This window comes from Podarcis bocagei (assembly GCF_964188305.1).
Source record: "Podarcis bocagei genome assembly, chromosome: 6".
Taxonomy (NCBI): domain Eukaryota; kingdom Metazoa; phylum Chordata; class Lepidosauria; order Squamata; family Lacertidae; genus Podarcis; species Podarcis bocagei.
The window spans coordinates 71670836-71687214 of record NC_138130.1 but is presented as its reverse complement, the minus strand read 5'-3'; the positions used below and the strand labels follow the sequence as shown (position 1 = coordinate 71687214).

Genomic DNA, 16379 nt, shown 5'->3' with positions numbered 1-16379 from the left:
TTGCCTTGGTGTGCCTAGGATGTTTCATATGCTATGGCCCTCACTGCTTAAATGAGTGATGCTGTTGAATGAGACAACCATGCATGACTCATTTATGCTCCTTATTGCCTTTTACACAGCCATTTGGTGTTACCATAATTCCTCCTTTCAATAAGTCCCAAATTAAGAGAGTAGTTTTTCTCATACCTGCTTGGGATAATGAAATCAGAGCCACTATGTCTATATAAAGGAGTGCTGGCATTTGCTGATTTATATTAGGGTGGGGAAGAAGGTTTCTTAACTGCATCATTTATGTAGCGAGTAAATAAAGCGCATCCTTGTTTTACCTGTTCCATTTTGTAAATACTGAATCTGAAAGAAAACACACAGGTCCCAGTTCAAATGTTAACATTATTGTTGGACTACATCTGCTGCGTAAGAAACATCAGTTGTTGACCCAATGAAGTAACTGATTTTTCCCATAGACGCTGCCAATCAAAAGCAGATGAGAGCTCAGCAAATGCCAACATACAGCTTTTTTGGGTTCTCCTGTTTGTTTTTGTGATTGTACAAACAATACAAAACTGACTGGCTACTAACTTAACACTACTTAACACATTCCCCAAAGAAAATCCAGATAGAAGTTTTTTTCAAGCAATAATCAGACTCTGGCAGGACAAGTCTGCCATTAAAATCTGCCATATAGAAGCTAATCCAGTGGTACCTCGGATTACATACGCTTCAGGTTACATACGCTTCAGGTTACAGACTCCGCTAACCCAGAAATAGTGCTTCAGGTTAAGAACTTTGCTTCAGGATGAGAACAGAAATCGTGCTCTGGCGGTGTGGTGGCAGCAGGAGGCCCCATTAGCTAAAGTGGTGCTTCAGGTTAAGAACAGTTTCAGGTTAAGTATGGACCCGAGGTACCACTGTAGTTTCCCACACACACACACACCCTGATTGTTATTTCTTATTGTGTAAGTTGCTTTTTGAGGAAGGTGGTTTGGGATGTTCAGCACACCTTATACCTATAAACCCTGAAGAGACTCAAGTAATGCTGTTCAGATACCTGCTTTTTCCAGATACAGCCGCACTAAGTGCATCAATGAGGGTGACCACCATAAAAGCCCATTTGTTTTGTTAATTCTTCCCCCTACCCAGTGATTTCCCCTCACTTTTGATTTAGGCCCAGGCAACATGGGCCATCTTTCTTATATCAGCAGGAAAGGAGTGGTGAATCTTTCCACGTCCTGTGTCTTACCTCTGAGCGTTTGGTTGCTCTAGTCACTTTTCTAATACTAGAAATGAGCTGGGAATCGGGGTGGGGAAGTGGGTGGAGCAACAGACAGGTAAAGCAAAGAAGAAGGGGAGGATTGTGCTTCTTATGGACCTCTTGGAGAGATACTTGGAGGGGAAATATGTCCATTGTTGTTTCATCCAGTTTGACCCTCTGTACTATAATATTAAACCAGTTGTCAGGTAAGTTCCCCTCTATAGACAAGCAGCTTCTTGTCAAAGAAGAAGAGAGAAGAAGAGTGTGGAATGATGGCCTCAAGAGGGATTTATCTGTACTAGCCCCTAAACTGTGGAACTACCTTTCCACAGAGGTGCATCTAAGCAATCTTAGTGGGACAGCTTTTGCTGTATACTGAAGACAGACCTCTTTGATACCTTTCAAATACCTTTGATAGTTAAGGTATTTTGTTTTGAGACACCAAACTCTTGCTGAATTTATACTGTTCAGTTATATTTACATCATCTTTATGTGTTTTATAGTTATTGGTTTTATTTGCTTTTATAATTGTATGTTTTATTGTTGTAACCCATTCTGGATGGGTAAGAAACACTACTACTACTACTACAGCAGCAGCAATGCAGAGAACAAATTAAATTTATTGGATATGTTGGATCCAATGGCTATAAATGTAGCTATAAATGAAGACAAAACTGTAATAATTTGAACATTCTTTGCATTTTTAAGCTTGGGGAATGTGTCTCTCAAGATGGTTATCCAAAGGGAAACCTTACGTGGTTCAAGAATGGAGTTGTTTTGCAGCCCACTGAAGAAGGTAAGTTTTAGAATTGAGTGTGAATTCTTCTTATTTGCATTCCTTCACAAATTGGTGTTGGCTCATATCATTTTAGCAGGTCATTTAGACAATTCACAATTAGACTGCATTTATCCATCTTTATCAAAAATGCTGTACTTAGTTCTTTGACTGCATCTTGTTGTTGTGATTTGATATACACATTTCTCCCTCCATCCCCACAGTAACTTGACCCAGAAAATGTAAGGGTTTGAAAATGTAATTAGTGTACAAAATATTATTTTGATAATGTCATACCTGGAAGTTTTTGATCCCAATAATGTGTAACAGCTATACCTTAATCCTAAATATTTAGGATTAGGTTGTACACACTGCCTGCCTACTTTCTTCTTTTTTTCTGCAGTCTGCCCAAAAGTGGCAGTTCATTTTTAAGAGTATCTGTGACTGTCACATCATACATTGAAAAATATCATTAGGACAGGCTGAAAAAACAACAACAATCAACAGTTGTTCAAGTTGCTGAAAATCATACATTTTCTTTCAAAAGCTGTTATAAATGAACAAACAAAAGTGAATCAAACAACTGGACTCTACACCGTGATATCTTCTTTGGAATATAAGCCAACAAAGGATGACACAAATGCACAGTTTACCTGTTCGGTGACGTATTTTGGACCAACAGGACAAGAAACAATACGGTCGGAATCAGTAGCCTTTGACATTCACTGTAAGTATAAGTACCTGTCTCTATACCATTAAAAGACCATCTGTTTGCTTTGAGGGATCCTCCTATTATTGTTTTGTGGTGGTTTTTGCTTTTAGGATTGGTTCTCCCTAGCACATAAATTTGCAGTTTTCATTGGATTAACAAATTAGGGGTCAGAAACTGACAGGAAGGATGGCGAACAAATGGGTTGCCCTATAGTTATTTAGGGAAGGTGTCACTGCAGAAGGGTGTTTTGAGGATGGGTTTGACTTGTTGAGGCTGTTTCAGGGACATGGAGCAGTGTGGAAGAAGGTTCCAAGATGGGAGGGAATGGTTGAAAAGGAAAGTGTAGCAAGGAGTTTGACATTGCCTATTGCAGCAAAATCCCATTTTCAAATGCACTCAGACATAAATAATGTGTTGCTAATGGCCTTCCCCAAACTAGCATTTCTACTGCAGCTTGGAATGCCTATTCTATTCTCTTCTTCAAGCTCCTGGGGCACCTGTTGAACAACGAGCAATGAGAAAATATATCCCATGTCCACATGATTCCAATACTTTTAAAAAATGATTTGTTTTGTTTCTAAAAACTGAGTGGTACCATTGCACTATTCCCACAACCCCAAAACCAAATGAACACCAGCAATGTTACCACCTATTCACTTGCAGGGGCATTTTCTGCCCTGCTATGATTACTGGTTAAATTGGTATTCCATTTGGTACTTAGGAAAAACCTGAACTATCTTCTGGAAGCATTACCAACATGGCTCCAGTAGTCACACATATTTTGGATGTGACTGTTGTAGGCAACTATTGAATGGTATTCTGTAATTAATAACACCCTAGCCTGGTTCACACATTTCCTGGAGAAAAAGTCACAGATTACAATTCTGCAATGTAACAACTCATTTGAGCAATGCCCATTGACTCACAAAACACAGGCATATTGTGTCATTACCTGCTTGGAGAGTAGAAGGCCTTAGTTCTTGCCAGGGCGACTGTGTGGTGGGATCGTGCAATAGGCTTTTCATTAACTTTTTTATGCATGTAGCTCTTGAAGCAGAAAGGGGTATGTAAGCCTCTTCATTATTGTGATACTTAATGTTGTTAAACACTTTACGTATATGGAAGAGACTGAGGGGTTTTTTTAAATAAAAAAACTGAAACATCTGTCTTTTTAGATCCTACAGAAAAGGTTAAAATTCAAGTACTTACAGAAAGAAATACCATTAAAGAAGGTGATAATATCACCCTAAAATGTTCAGGAAATGGTAATCCTCCACCTCAGGAATTTTTCTTCTACATTCCTGTAAGTATTGCCTACCTGCCATGATTTGGGTGGTGAGGCAAGGAGGGGGGTGGTATGGTTTAGTGTTACATACAAAATAGGCCTATACTAAACACTACTCTGAAGAAACATTTATAATTTGCCAATCTAGGTGTAGCAGTTTTCGACTTATTGCATTTTCTATGCACATTTTCCTAAAATGACATTGTTTTAAGACATGAAAGAATATGCATGTTAATAATTTTGGGTATTTAAAACAGCAAGGAGCTGAAATTATTTGTAGTGGGGTTTTTTCCACTTACACAGTCCAAACTAAACATTAGGAAGAACTTCCTGACAGTAAGAGCTGTTCGACAGTGGAATTTGCTGCCAAGGAGTGTGGTGGAGTCTCCTTCTTTGGAGGTCTTTAAGCAGAGGCTTGACAACCATATGTCAGGAGTGCTCTGATGGTGTTTCCTGCTTGGCAGGGGGTTGGACTCAATGGCCCTTGTGGTCTATTCCAACTCTATGATTCTATGATTCTAACTCTTATTTTCAAGCTATCTCTCAAATTTTTGTTCATTTTCAACCATTCTGAAATTGTGCAACAGTGAATGGATTCTATGATATCACACATCTAGCAACGGTAATATAAAATCTAATACAATGTCTGGGTGTCGACATTTTCATATTTTATCTGGTGAAAATCCAGATAATTACACTACTTATCAAAATATAAAATTGATCACTAAAAATTGACCATGATGGTTTGTACTCTTCATTGAAAGAGAAGTGAAGTCTGTCATACTGCTATAGTCTTGCTGCAATAAAAGTAGCTGCAGAAAATAGAAACATTATTTTCATTCATTAGTAAATTTCTCTATTAAACTTTCTCTAAAAGGGGGAACCAGACCCTATAAGAAGTTCAAGTCTTTATGTACTGACTGATGTTAGAAGAAATGCAACAGGGGAATATAGATGTTCACTGACTGATGAGAGTTTGATGGATTCCACTATAATTACAGTACATTGTAAGTAGTTTTGTCTTTGTTTTCCTTTTAAAAGTGCATGTTATTTCATAACAGATGTCCTTTCTTAGCATGTTCCATGCCAAATATAAGTGTTTTTATAGGGGTCAGGTCAAGGCAACTCAATGGCTTTTTTTGGACATCATGCTAAACCATGGTTTAATGAGACATGAATGAGCATAGCCTTTTCTTGGCTTATCCGCCCCCCCCCCTTCCTGCCCCCACACAGTCAGGAGACGTTTGGAAGCTTTGACTTCCACACCCAGAACTGGAGGACATGTTAAATGTGGTTAGTTTAAAGAAGTCAGCTTCAAAAACCATGGTTTGAAATGAGCTTGTTAATGCTAACCACAGTTTGTCAGTCTTGATAACACACACAAAAAATGCAATTAGATAAAAGCAGAAGCAAAAGCTTCTAAACTTTGCCATATGGAAGGAACTTGAGAGTCCAGGAGGCAGCTGGGGTCAAATCATAGCTTAGCTTGATTTAGAATGCAGTCTTCATGTGCTAACTTAAGTTTTTCAAAGCTTGGATGTGCAACTCAGGCTGGTGATTAAATTATATACACATATCATTCCTTCTTGCTTCTAGTGATGTGCTATGTGCTTTTCTGTGATTCACTGGTGTTTCGTTTTAAAACTTCATGCAATTTATTTTCATTTCTTTCTATTGGGATTTTACAAATCTGATAATTTAAAAAACTGGATAAGGGGGAACAAATGTATTATTCAGCAGCTACAATGTGGTCTTTCAGCTATTGGATTTTAGAAATGTTTTTGCTGGATGTAAAATAACCCAGCATTTTATAACCAGGAAACTTTCTTTTACATCTTTTAAAGTTATTGATTTAATAATAAAATTCAGACTTGAATGTTGTCTTCTATCCCCTTGCTGTTTCCTACCTGAGAAACTAGTACCGCAAATGATTATCCATCTTGTAAGAGACGCCACTGTATGGGGCAATCCTCAAGCTAATCATTTTCCTGACATTTTAATATTTCCAAATGGAAGGGACATTGCTATGGAGGCACTTGCAAACAAGTATAACTCCACTTTCCCCTACCATATTTATGGTCTGACTTTCAAGAGAAGGTCCATCCAATATGATTTACAAAATCATATTGGATGGATGAAAATACAAAAAGGAGAATACAAAAACTAATGTATAATGTAACAATATAAACAAGTGTGGGCATTTCACACATTTATTTAAATAATACTTAATTCATAGTGGTTTAGCAATATGGAAGAGCCAGTTTTTGCATTGTCGCTTTCTTACTTTGCATGTGCACTGCAACACAGATTGATTATTTGCTAGCACTAAATTAAAATTTGACTTGTTTTAAATACAGCAGCTACAAGCAATCATGTTTTCTAATAATCCGTTAATGTAGCAATTGCACAGGTTGTTTCTTCCCAAAAAAAACCCCAACCCCCCCCCACAATCTTTTGTAATTTTTCAAACATTCCTTTTTCTCTTCATGCAACATCAAATGCAAGTTTTATCAAACAAACCTGTAGATCAAAGGATCACCAGTGCAAAATATATTTACAGAATTGATTGGAAAAGGGGTGTAGCATAGATAGAAGGAATATCAAGGCCCCCCTGCACATGATCTCTAAGTGTTTCTCAGAGCTGTGGACTCTTCCTGCATAAAAAGCTTCTTAAGCAATTGCATACAGTGGCAAAGTCATGCATAGCATGTAATTAGAAGTTTCCAAAGCAACCATCGAAACACCAATGGAATGATAAAATTTGGGACTCTGCAAACTTGCTTGGCAGATGCAGCAGGCACGAATCCTTTAAAACAAAATGGGATTGTGGCACTATGGTTTCCATTTATGTCCCATGTGGAAGCTCCTACAGCTTCTGATCAAATCCAGTCAAGTACAAATCCCTCTAATTTTTTCTGATTATGATATATATTATTATATTATTATTATATATGTTATGTTAAATATAGATTTGAAATGTGCTATATAGCACTATGTCCCTTATTAATTAAATATTAGTTATCTATTTTTCATTAGATAGTAGGCATTTTGTTAGTCTCACTCATCCTACAGGCATATCCATGGGATAATAATAATAATAATTTTTATTTTTCGGGGTTGTTGCCAGTGTTATATTGAAATATAGGGTGTTCTTTTTTGTTGCCTGTACTTTAAACTTTTGTTTCAATATAAAATATTAGATGGCAATAACTTTAATTAAGCATCATGTCTATATTTTCACCAAGTTGGGATAAACCATCACCAAATTTCACTGTGTAGAAGAGCAGATCAAGGATGATGGCATTGGCCGAGTGGGGGCTCAATCATGAAAGATGCATGTGGTGGCCTGGCTGGTGGTGCAAGGATTAGTCCACGAAGTTTCAGTCTTTCCTAGGTGGAGGCCAATAATTTAATGCGTTCCTGTTTCATCTCATGTGTGTGACAAGATTTTAATGCAGCTCATCTTTTCTGGGCACTCAATCTGAGGTTTTAGCCAGCTTCAAATAAATGAGGAAACATAGAAAGAAAATTACCTTGGGACGGGGACAGTCTTTTGCTTCACTTTCCTCCCATGGTTACATAGCGCTTAGAGGGAATTTGGGGAACTTAAAAGAGCAAGCTCAGTCCCTGACTCAGGATAAAGAAGTAGTAGTCATAGGATATGTTGTCCTGTGTTTTATGGCTTTGAATCGGGGATCACATTAGGGGGGAGGTGTGGGGAGAAGCAGGATGGGACTTGACAGCAGTTGCTAGAGTGTTTGTATATGCTTATGGTCTGCTAGGTAAGCAGCTGCAGAGGCAGATAAGATAAGCATTCCTTGGTCCACTGACAGTAAAGAAATTAGGCCTGTATCAGTCATGTTGCAGGTATTACTAGCTATAAATAAGGACAGTTACCGTAGCAGCGTATAGCTTTGCATTCTCTCTTGCACCCTCTGGCTCTGTGCTTCCTTTAACACTGTTCCTAATGGAGTCCGTAAATGAAAAATGTAGATGATGTCACTTTCCTGTTGAGAGACTTGAGCTCTTGCTTCTCTCACTGGTGAAGATACAGGAAGAGGAGTTTGCAAGCTTAAGGAACATGAAGCACTTTAGTACTGACAATGTAATAAAGCTAGAGAACTTTGGTCTGCCTAACCAGATACGTTGACATTTTTTTGGTGGTTATCAAAGTTGTACGGGTCTAGTGGAATGAGAGAAGGCGACCAGAGACTGTGGAAGGCGCTTTATCTGTTTCCATAGCTTTTAAGTAATTACTAGTGCTAAACTAAAATATGGAAATATGTGTCACTTCAACTGGAGTTCACTTCAAATAGTGGCAAAGTGATCTAGGAAATTTTCTCGGGGTTATAACTTTTTCAGTGAAGTAGTTGGGGTTCCAGAATGTCCCCTGAAAGCAAAGCCAGTAGAGGAGGAAGCTGCTTATAAATGCCTTTTATTCCCCACCACCACCCTCGTTTTCATCATTCCGAGCACAATTCAAAGTGTTGGTGCTGACCTTTAAATCCCTAAAGGGCCTTGGCCCAGTATACCTGAAGGAGTGTCTCTGCCCCCATCATTCAGCCTGGACACTGAGGTCCAGTGCCGAAGGCCTTCTGGCAGTTCCCTCACTGAAAGAAGTGAGGTTACAGGGAACCAGGCAGAGGGCCTTGTCGGTAGTGGTGCCTGCCCTGTGGAATGCCCTATTATCATATCTCAGTGAAATAAATAACTGACTTTTAGGGAAGTTTTTAATGTTTTTATTGTATTTTTAATATTTTGTTGGAAGCTGCCCAGAGCAGCTGGGGAAACCCGGCCAGATGGGCAGGGTATTATTATTATTATTATTATTATTATTATTATTATTATTATTATTATTAATCCCATAGTAAGGAAATGCTACACACATCTCAGAACAAAACCTGCCATCCTTCTGACCATTATACAAGATTATTTTTATATTTTAAGATTACTATTCAGGTTTCACCTTCACCACTAACAGAAACACTCACATCTAACAAAAACATTCACACACAAATACCCTCCTTGTATGCATCCCACCATCTACCCACTTCACATAGTTGTCTTTCTTCACAAATCCCTTTTGTTTGTCAAGTGATACAGCCAGGGAAATGTGGTGTTTCACTTTCTACTACTGAATAATTACATAGATGTGCAAATATTTTTGCTTCCTTCTTTTGGAGATTATTTTCTGTCCTATTGTATGAGGGAATTGACTGAGACTTTGAGAAAATGCAGTTTAACTGGAATTAGCTGACAGGCCCCCCCCCCTTCTGTAAGCTCACTAAATGAGCCACATTTGTGAGACTTTTATCTGACAGTGCTTTCTCCCCCAACAGATCTGGATTTGTCACTTACTCCCAGTGGAGAAGTTATTAAGCAGATTGGAGAAGCACTGCCTGTATCCTGCACAATCTCTTCCAGTAGAAATGCCACTGTATTCTGGCTGAAGGTAAATATTGTTAATAACCCTGCTATTGTCAACCTGCTCATTGCAGCTGCTAACTCTTTAGATCTCATCTGGCTTTAAAGAACAATAAGCAGCATTCTACCCGGAACTTCAAAAGGAGGCTTTTATCTACATACAAATTAAATTAAATCACACTTCAATATCAATATGATTAAATATCATTTTGAATATGTTAAGATGTAGTGCACTATCAGGTCTTTAAGGAATAGCAGATGTGGAAGCTTGTTCAAATCTGATCAGTTTGGGGTGTTTTTTTTGTAAAATTAGGTAATTATATGTTTGTAATGGCTTCCAGAAACACACAGGAATAAATAGCCTTGCTCAAAAGTGGGAGTGGGTTGGATACTTGTAGTTCTAGCTACTTTTGCTGCAGTAAAAGATAGTAGCAATTCCCCTATGCTCCATGTTCAATTTCCAACATCTCCAGGGCTGGGGAAGGGCTCTGTCTGAACACCTAGAAAACTACTGCCAACTTAGACAGTACTGAGCTAGAGAGACCAGTGGTCTGATGCTGTATAAGGTAGTTTTCTATGTTTCCCCTCACATACTTGGTCTTTGGGAACAGCAGGGTTCAAATGACCTACAGATTGTGGTGAATAGCAGGGATGGAGAACATGTCTTCTCCAATAAGTTGTTAGACCACAAGTGCTAGCATTCCTGACTACTGGCCATGCAGGCTGAGATTGATGGGGGTGCTGTTGTTCAGCGGCACCTGGAGAACCACAGGCCCCCTCATTCCAGCTCTATAGATTCAGGGCAAGCCAGCTGTAGTTGAGGGTAAGAGAAGGCAGGAAAGGCTGACAATATCAGGAGAATACATGAGCCTCGCAAAGAAGCCTTAGCCCAGGCATAGGCAAACTCGGCCCTCCAGATGTTTTGGGACTACAACTCCCATGATCTCTAGCTAACAGGACCAGTGGTCAGGGATGATGGGAATTGTAGTCCCAAAACATCTGGAGGGCCGAGTTTGCCTATGTCTGCCTTAGCCCCTAGCTTAGTTTTAACAGTGGGCCACTACTGTTTGGGTACATGAGTTTGTGCCAATTTCACTCAGGAAAGGAATCCTAGTAACTATCTTTGCTATTCATCCTGCAGCATTACTGCTGTGACACTGTCTCTGCCTTCAAAGCTGATGCCAGGTCACCAGGAGTTGTAATGTGCAAGTGTTATAGCTATTAACCCTTATGAATGAAAGAAAACATTCAGCTTCACCAGGTCTAAGAACCACTGAGAGGTTACACCGCTTGTTTCTTAGCAAGGGTAATACCAGTCTGGCCCATCTATCAACCAATGAAGAAAGCAACTTCATCCCCAACTACATCCCCACCTACCAGAGAGAAAATGTTGTTTCAAGTCTTGGTTACTCTGGGAGTGAATAACTAAAGGGAAGCACCCCTGATTCCCATCCATCAGGAAAAGGACAAAAGCTGCTGAGGTTTTTTGTACACATGAGAGGTTTTTTTTAATGGTGGTGGGGGAATATAATTACAAACTGCTGTTGGGCAACTTGAGAATCATTGTATTTCAAGACATGGTATAAATCTTCAAAATAAACATTTTATCACTTTAACTGATGGAGTGGTTGAGAATATCAAGGTGTGATTGTTTGTTTTTTAGATTTAAAAAAGTGGGGGAGGGGTACAAATCACATTAACGTTAAACTAATATATAACAACAGTTTTGTAGGGGAAGCAAAATCCAAGGTCTTCTGCTGGAAAATTAGGTAGTCTCTCCAAGTAGTTAACACTGTGAGTTGGTTGTACTACAGTGCATTTAAAAAATAAATAAATCTGTTGACCACCTTGACCAAAGGTGTGCATGACTTCAATTTGCACTGCTTAGCTTTTTCCTTTTTATCAGGACAATACAAGAATGAGAGCAAGTCCATCGTTTTCAAGTTTACAGTACCAAGATGCAGGAAATTACATCTGCGAAACTACTTTACAGGAAGTTGAAGGGTTAAAGAAAAGGCAAATTCTTACGTTGATAGTAGAAGGTATGTGAGGCTGACTCTTTATCTTACAATGTTGACTCTAATTTTCATGTTGCTTCATCACTTTGAATTGCCCTCCCAGAAAAACAGCACTCAAGTCTGAGCCTGCATATTTTTAAAAGATAAAAATGTGTATGTTTGCCTGGTTTTTAAAAAAATATTTTGTACAGTTTTCAAACTTTTGGTCTTTCTTGGTTTAAATATGATAGTTTAAGTGAATTACTTTATACCTTGGTTTATTTTTAAATTGTATTACAATTTTATTATTGTTTTCGAATCCCTTGGGAATTTAGTAGGAAGAACAATTCAAGAAATTATCCATTTTGTTTTTAAGGAAAACCACAGATCAAAATGACAAAGAGAACTAGCACAGATGGATCATATAAAATGATAGCCTGCCATGTGGAAGGGTTTCCCAAACCAGCAGTACAATGGACTAGCAGTGGAGGTGTCATAAATAAAGCAAGTAATTTTCTCCTTACTTCTTGCATTTTCCTTTCAGTCATAGCAAAAGACAAATATTAGAGGCATGCAAACATACCTAAATCCATTCCAATATTTCTTCACACTTCCATCTTGTGTATTCCATTCCATTGTAATTGATTTATTTTGCACATGTCTGTGTCCCAGTTTACCATCCGCTGATGAGGAAATATACATATTTTAATGTGTATTTTTTGTAGCACACAGTAGAGATACATGTTTCAGCTATCAACAGATATTTACAAATCAGTTATGTTCCTTGTGTCTTCCCTTTCCAAGTTAATTTAGTTTCTAGAGGGGTAGTCAGTTAGACTTTCACATCAAAACAACTCTTCTCTCCTGACACTTTAAAGACAAAGCTAATCAAGTGTTTAATGGCCCATCACGAAACTATCAACAGCTGCAATTCCAAATGTTTCTACTCAGAAGTAAATCCCGTGGATTTACTCCAAAGTAAATGGGATTAGGATTACAGCCACCCTCACTGCCTTGATTTCAGGCACAGGCAGTGAGGACAGTTTAGTTATATTAAGACAAGAAAACTTCAGGTAAGAGTGGGAAGGAAAATAATTTAACATTTCATTTTGCTTTTGAAATGAAGATTTAGAATGGTTGAAACCGGCCAGTCAAATCTAGATGGTTCTTCTCACTTTGCTAAAGAGGCTAAGAAAAACCCAAAGAAACAAAATATATCACTTCATTCCATATGAAAAGAATAATGTTTTCCAGTGCTCTTTTCAAATTCAGAGTGGGAAGCAGTTTAAGGCTGAAATCCTAACACCACTTACATGCAAGTAAACATCATTGACATGACTTCTGGTTAGGATTGCAGTTATAATGCGTATAGGCTGCCTTTGGCAATAGACATCTACTGCATTTTTCGCTCCATAAGGCGCACCTGACCATAAGGCACACCTACTTTCTTTTGGCGGGGGGGGGGGAATTCAAGAAAAAAAATTATTTAACGGGAGCGCTGAGCAGAGCCTGAATAGAACATGACCCACTGTTTCAATTTGACCACTCTTACATGAGCAGAAACACTTGCCATGAGGAATCTTTCTATATCTTCCTTCCAATAGTGCAGAAAGTAGAATGTTCTGCAGTGGGAATTGGGAGAAAATGTGTTGGGGGAAGGCAGATATTAAAATTTAATTCAGAGTTTAAGATGAGTTTCATTCTAGAAATTTTAGAAAGAAACCTAAATTCCCATAATAAACAGTGTTACCATTTGTATGTATATACAAAAGTACACATATACAGAGTACTTAATTTAGATATATAAGCAAAGCTACTAATGTAGCTTTGCACACACACACACACACACACACACACACACAGTCTTTGTCCTTTCTACAAACTTTCAAAATATTCTTTTTTTCTTTCCAGACAGAGGAGACCAAATATGTAAATGGAAAGTTTATTAGTAAAATCAAAATTGCTCCTGAAGAGAATGTTACACTGACTTGTATTGCGGAAAATCAGCTGGAAAGAACTGTGACCTCTTTGAACGTATCTGCTAGTAAGTACTTTTATTTTATTTTAAAAGATTTAAAACGGCAAGAGCAGGACTGATGGCTCTTTCATCTTTTCATCTACTTTCACATAAAATATCCATCACTGTCCTCACTCTCTCGTGTGTGGCTCTGTGGTGGAATGTTGTTTACAAGTTGCTTCATTGTCCTCACATAGACAAGGAGAAGGGGGAAGCATACACTTTGCAACTCATTTCTCAGAACTGGGTTGCCATGGCAAATTTCTGACACTTGCTTCTTTTTCGAGAAGATGCCCAGAAATGCAAAATGAGTTTGGCTACACTAATACACTTCTAGCTGATAAGTCTCCATGCCACAGAAGCCCATCATAAATCAGGCTTTTGTTAACTATTAGTTTTTCATGCACAGCCTGCTGCATTCTGTTCTGTCATTGGCTTTTTTTGTTTTGTTTGTTTTTTGAAAGCTTTTCAGAATTATCTGAGATGTCACCATTACCTTCTGTGCAAGACCAAATAAGTGTTCTAATTAAATTCATCAGTTTGGACACTTGTTCATTTAGGAACGGCTCAGCCTACCTATAGCAAACTCTAGGCAGATCTACCTGACATTTCCCTGCTCCCTGGTGTTTTGTAATTTAGATAATGTGACCAGCAAATGACTTCTATGCACGTTTACTTAGCAGAGGGTACCACTGAATTCAGTGGGAGCCACTGTGAAGGTAATGTATGTAGGACTGTAGCCATAATCAATTATCAGTTCTAGGTGACAAAGATGTTGCCTCAGTGCTTGAGTCAGAATAAATTATCTTTCCAGCTATACCCTGTAAGCTATACCCTGTAAGGTTCCAGATGACCTCTGTAAAAATATACTGAGGAATCCCAGTTTTAATTTTTAAAATGTATTAGTAGCCCTCAGAGTTCAAGATGGGGCAAAGTCTGTCCCCCTGTGTGGTCAGTCCACCACCCTTTCATGCAAACAGCCATGCAAGCTTTTCTTTTTTGGTCTGAATAGACCTGGGCAAATGGAAAACCAATGGTCATTTTAAAGAATCAGTCTGGTGTCATTCTGTATTGAGCTGTGGCATTCCAGCTGAAAGTATCATACAACCAATTCACCGGGAACGCAGTTCTGTTTAGGGGCTCTCCTCATACCTCCATAAGAGGCTGCGCCACTCATGCACTTAAGTTGTTTTGAACTGTTCCCCTGTGACACAGAGCTATTGGTATACCAGGCATTTCCGTGGTAAAAGTGGAAATCTTCCATCTTAAGCTTTGCATGACACATCTGCAAGTCACTATTCAGTGTCAAATGCCACATCCATGTGTGAGAGGCCAGCCATGCTATGGTGAATTTCTGTGCTGCTGCTTGCTGCCTTAAAAAAGAAGAAAGCAGTGGGTTCACAATACCTTGTGGCCATCAGAGGATAATTAGGTTACTTGTCACTAAGAAAACCAACCACCAGATACCTGTGACACACGACCACATTCCATGAGGAAATCACAGTAGTAGTGAATTCTGTCTGGTGAATTATCAAGTTTCCCAGATAAAAAAATCTGGAGTTCTGAAGGCTTTGAAAATATGCAATCCCTTCATCTGCAGTATAAACTGTGAGGGCTGGGCATAACCAATAAGAATTAAATGCACAGTTGCTGCACAATAAACAGGTTGGCTTAGAAGACTAATCCTTAGCTATTCATGAGATAATGACCATCCTATCATGAAGCCTTGGCTGGGGAGCTTAATTTCCTGAATTTAGAGAAAGTGCCTTGCACTGTCTGTCTTTTCTAGATCCCCCAGCTTTGTAAATCATATCAGTTTCTGGGAGTGCAGTTTTTGCTGTTGAATTTGCAGTGGGACTTGCATGGGCATCCCTTCCTGGCCTGTTTATTGACTCCAGCACACACATTGATCAAGGGATGTTTGGATGAATTCACCCCAGGGTGCTAAAGTTTAATCAACTCTCTGTCTACAGTAATCAAGTGATGAAAAGTCAGCATGCAGTACAGGGGAACACATAAATACTTCTTCTGACTAAGCATTTGTAAGATTAAACTTGTCATTTTTGGAATAAAGCGCTTTCATATGATACATTATAGATATAAAGTAAGGATTGCTGCCTAAAAAAATAAGATTAATCATTTTGTTGTGTGGCTGATGCTGCATTAAGTATGAACACTTCTGGCTCAGCTGAAAAATAGATCATTTTATTGTTAAATAAATATCATAGCAGATTGGAAGCTTTGAAGGTGACTTTCATACATCAGCAGCTTTTTTAAAAAAACACATTTTTCCCACCCTTTTCAGTAAGTATTCCTGAATCTGACGAACCAGAAGAAAAAAGTGGTAAGTACATAAAAACAGAACACCACTTACTTGGCACAGTTAGATTTTTAAAATGTTTTATTCACTTTCCTAGCCTGCTCCATTCCTAGGAAAGAGCAGGCTTCTTCTTCTTCTTAAAATAAAATGTTAAATTTTAAGGCTGCAATCCTAAAATAGAGGGAGCAAATTACAAAGGCAGTTTAACTGGCTTATCCAGTCTCTTGCCTATGTATTCTAGAGACTTTATTTATTTATTTATTTATTTATTTATTTATTTATGGGGAGAGATGAGCATGCTCAGAAAACATATCTAGTCCCCGTCTCTATCCCCCACCTCATCCCTGGTTGGAGAGTGCTGAGGACAGGAGTAATTTGGATCCCAGCCACTTCCTGGATGCCCCCTTTCACCCTTTCTGACATCTGACTTCAGAGAATCCAATAACACTGGAGATCTTCCTCTCCAAAACTGGAACTCTGTCTCAGATGTTGCATATATCCACTGTATCCCATGACCTCTAGAAGGCTCTCCAGGGAAATTGCACCCTTAACATATATTTTAAAATTCTGAAAGGATAGCTGCACATCCACTAGTTT

The 16379-nt window shown here is 38.6% G+C and overlaps 1 protein-coding gene across 9 annotated transcripts in view; it reads left to right on the top strand.

Annotated features, from left to right (window-relative positions):
- ALCAM (activated leukocyte cell adhesion molecule) overlaps window positions 1–16379 on the top strand; it is a gene marked incomplete at its 3' end in the record, with an annotated part of 113606 nt that overhangs the window by 75734 nt on the left and 21493 nt on the right. For 3 of the 9 annotated variants that reach the window (XM_081198996.1, XM_081198999.1, XM_081199002.1), the window contains exons 5-13: window positions 1961–2048; window positions 2575–2754; window positions 3915–4042; window positions 4902–5031; window positions 9364–9476; window positions 11355–11490; window positions 11822–11953; window positions 13361–13489; window positions 15768–15806. In XM_081198996.1, coding sequence (XP_081055122.1) covers window positions 1961–2048; window positions 2575–2754; window positions 3915–4042; window positions 4902–5031; window positions 9364–9476; window positions 11355–11490; window positions 11822–11953; window positions 13361–13489; window positions 15768–15806 — 1075 coding nt within the window. Of the gene's footprint in view, window positions 1–1960; window positions 2049–2574; window positions 2755–3914; window positions 4043–4901; window positions 5032–9363; window positions 9477–11354; window positions 11491–11821; window positions 11954–13356; window positions 13490–15767; window positions 15807–16379 lie in introns of all 9 variants that reach the window. The other 6 variants (XR_014009410.1, XM_081198997.1, XM_081199000.1 and 3 more) reach the window with 3 other exon arrangements.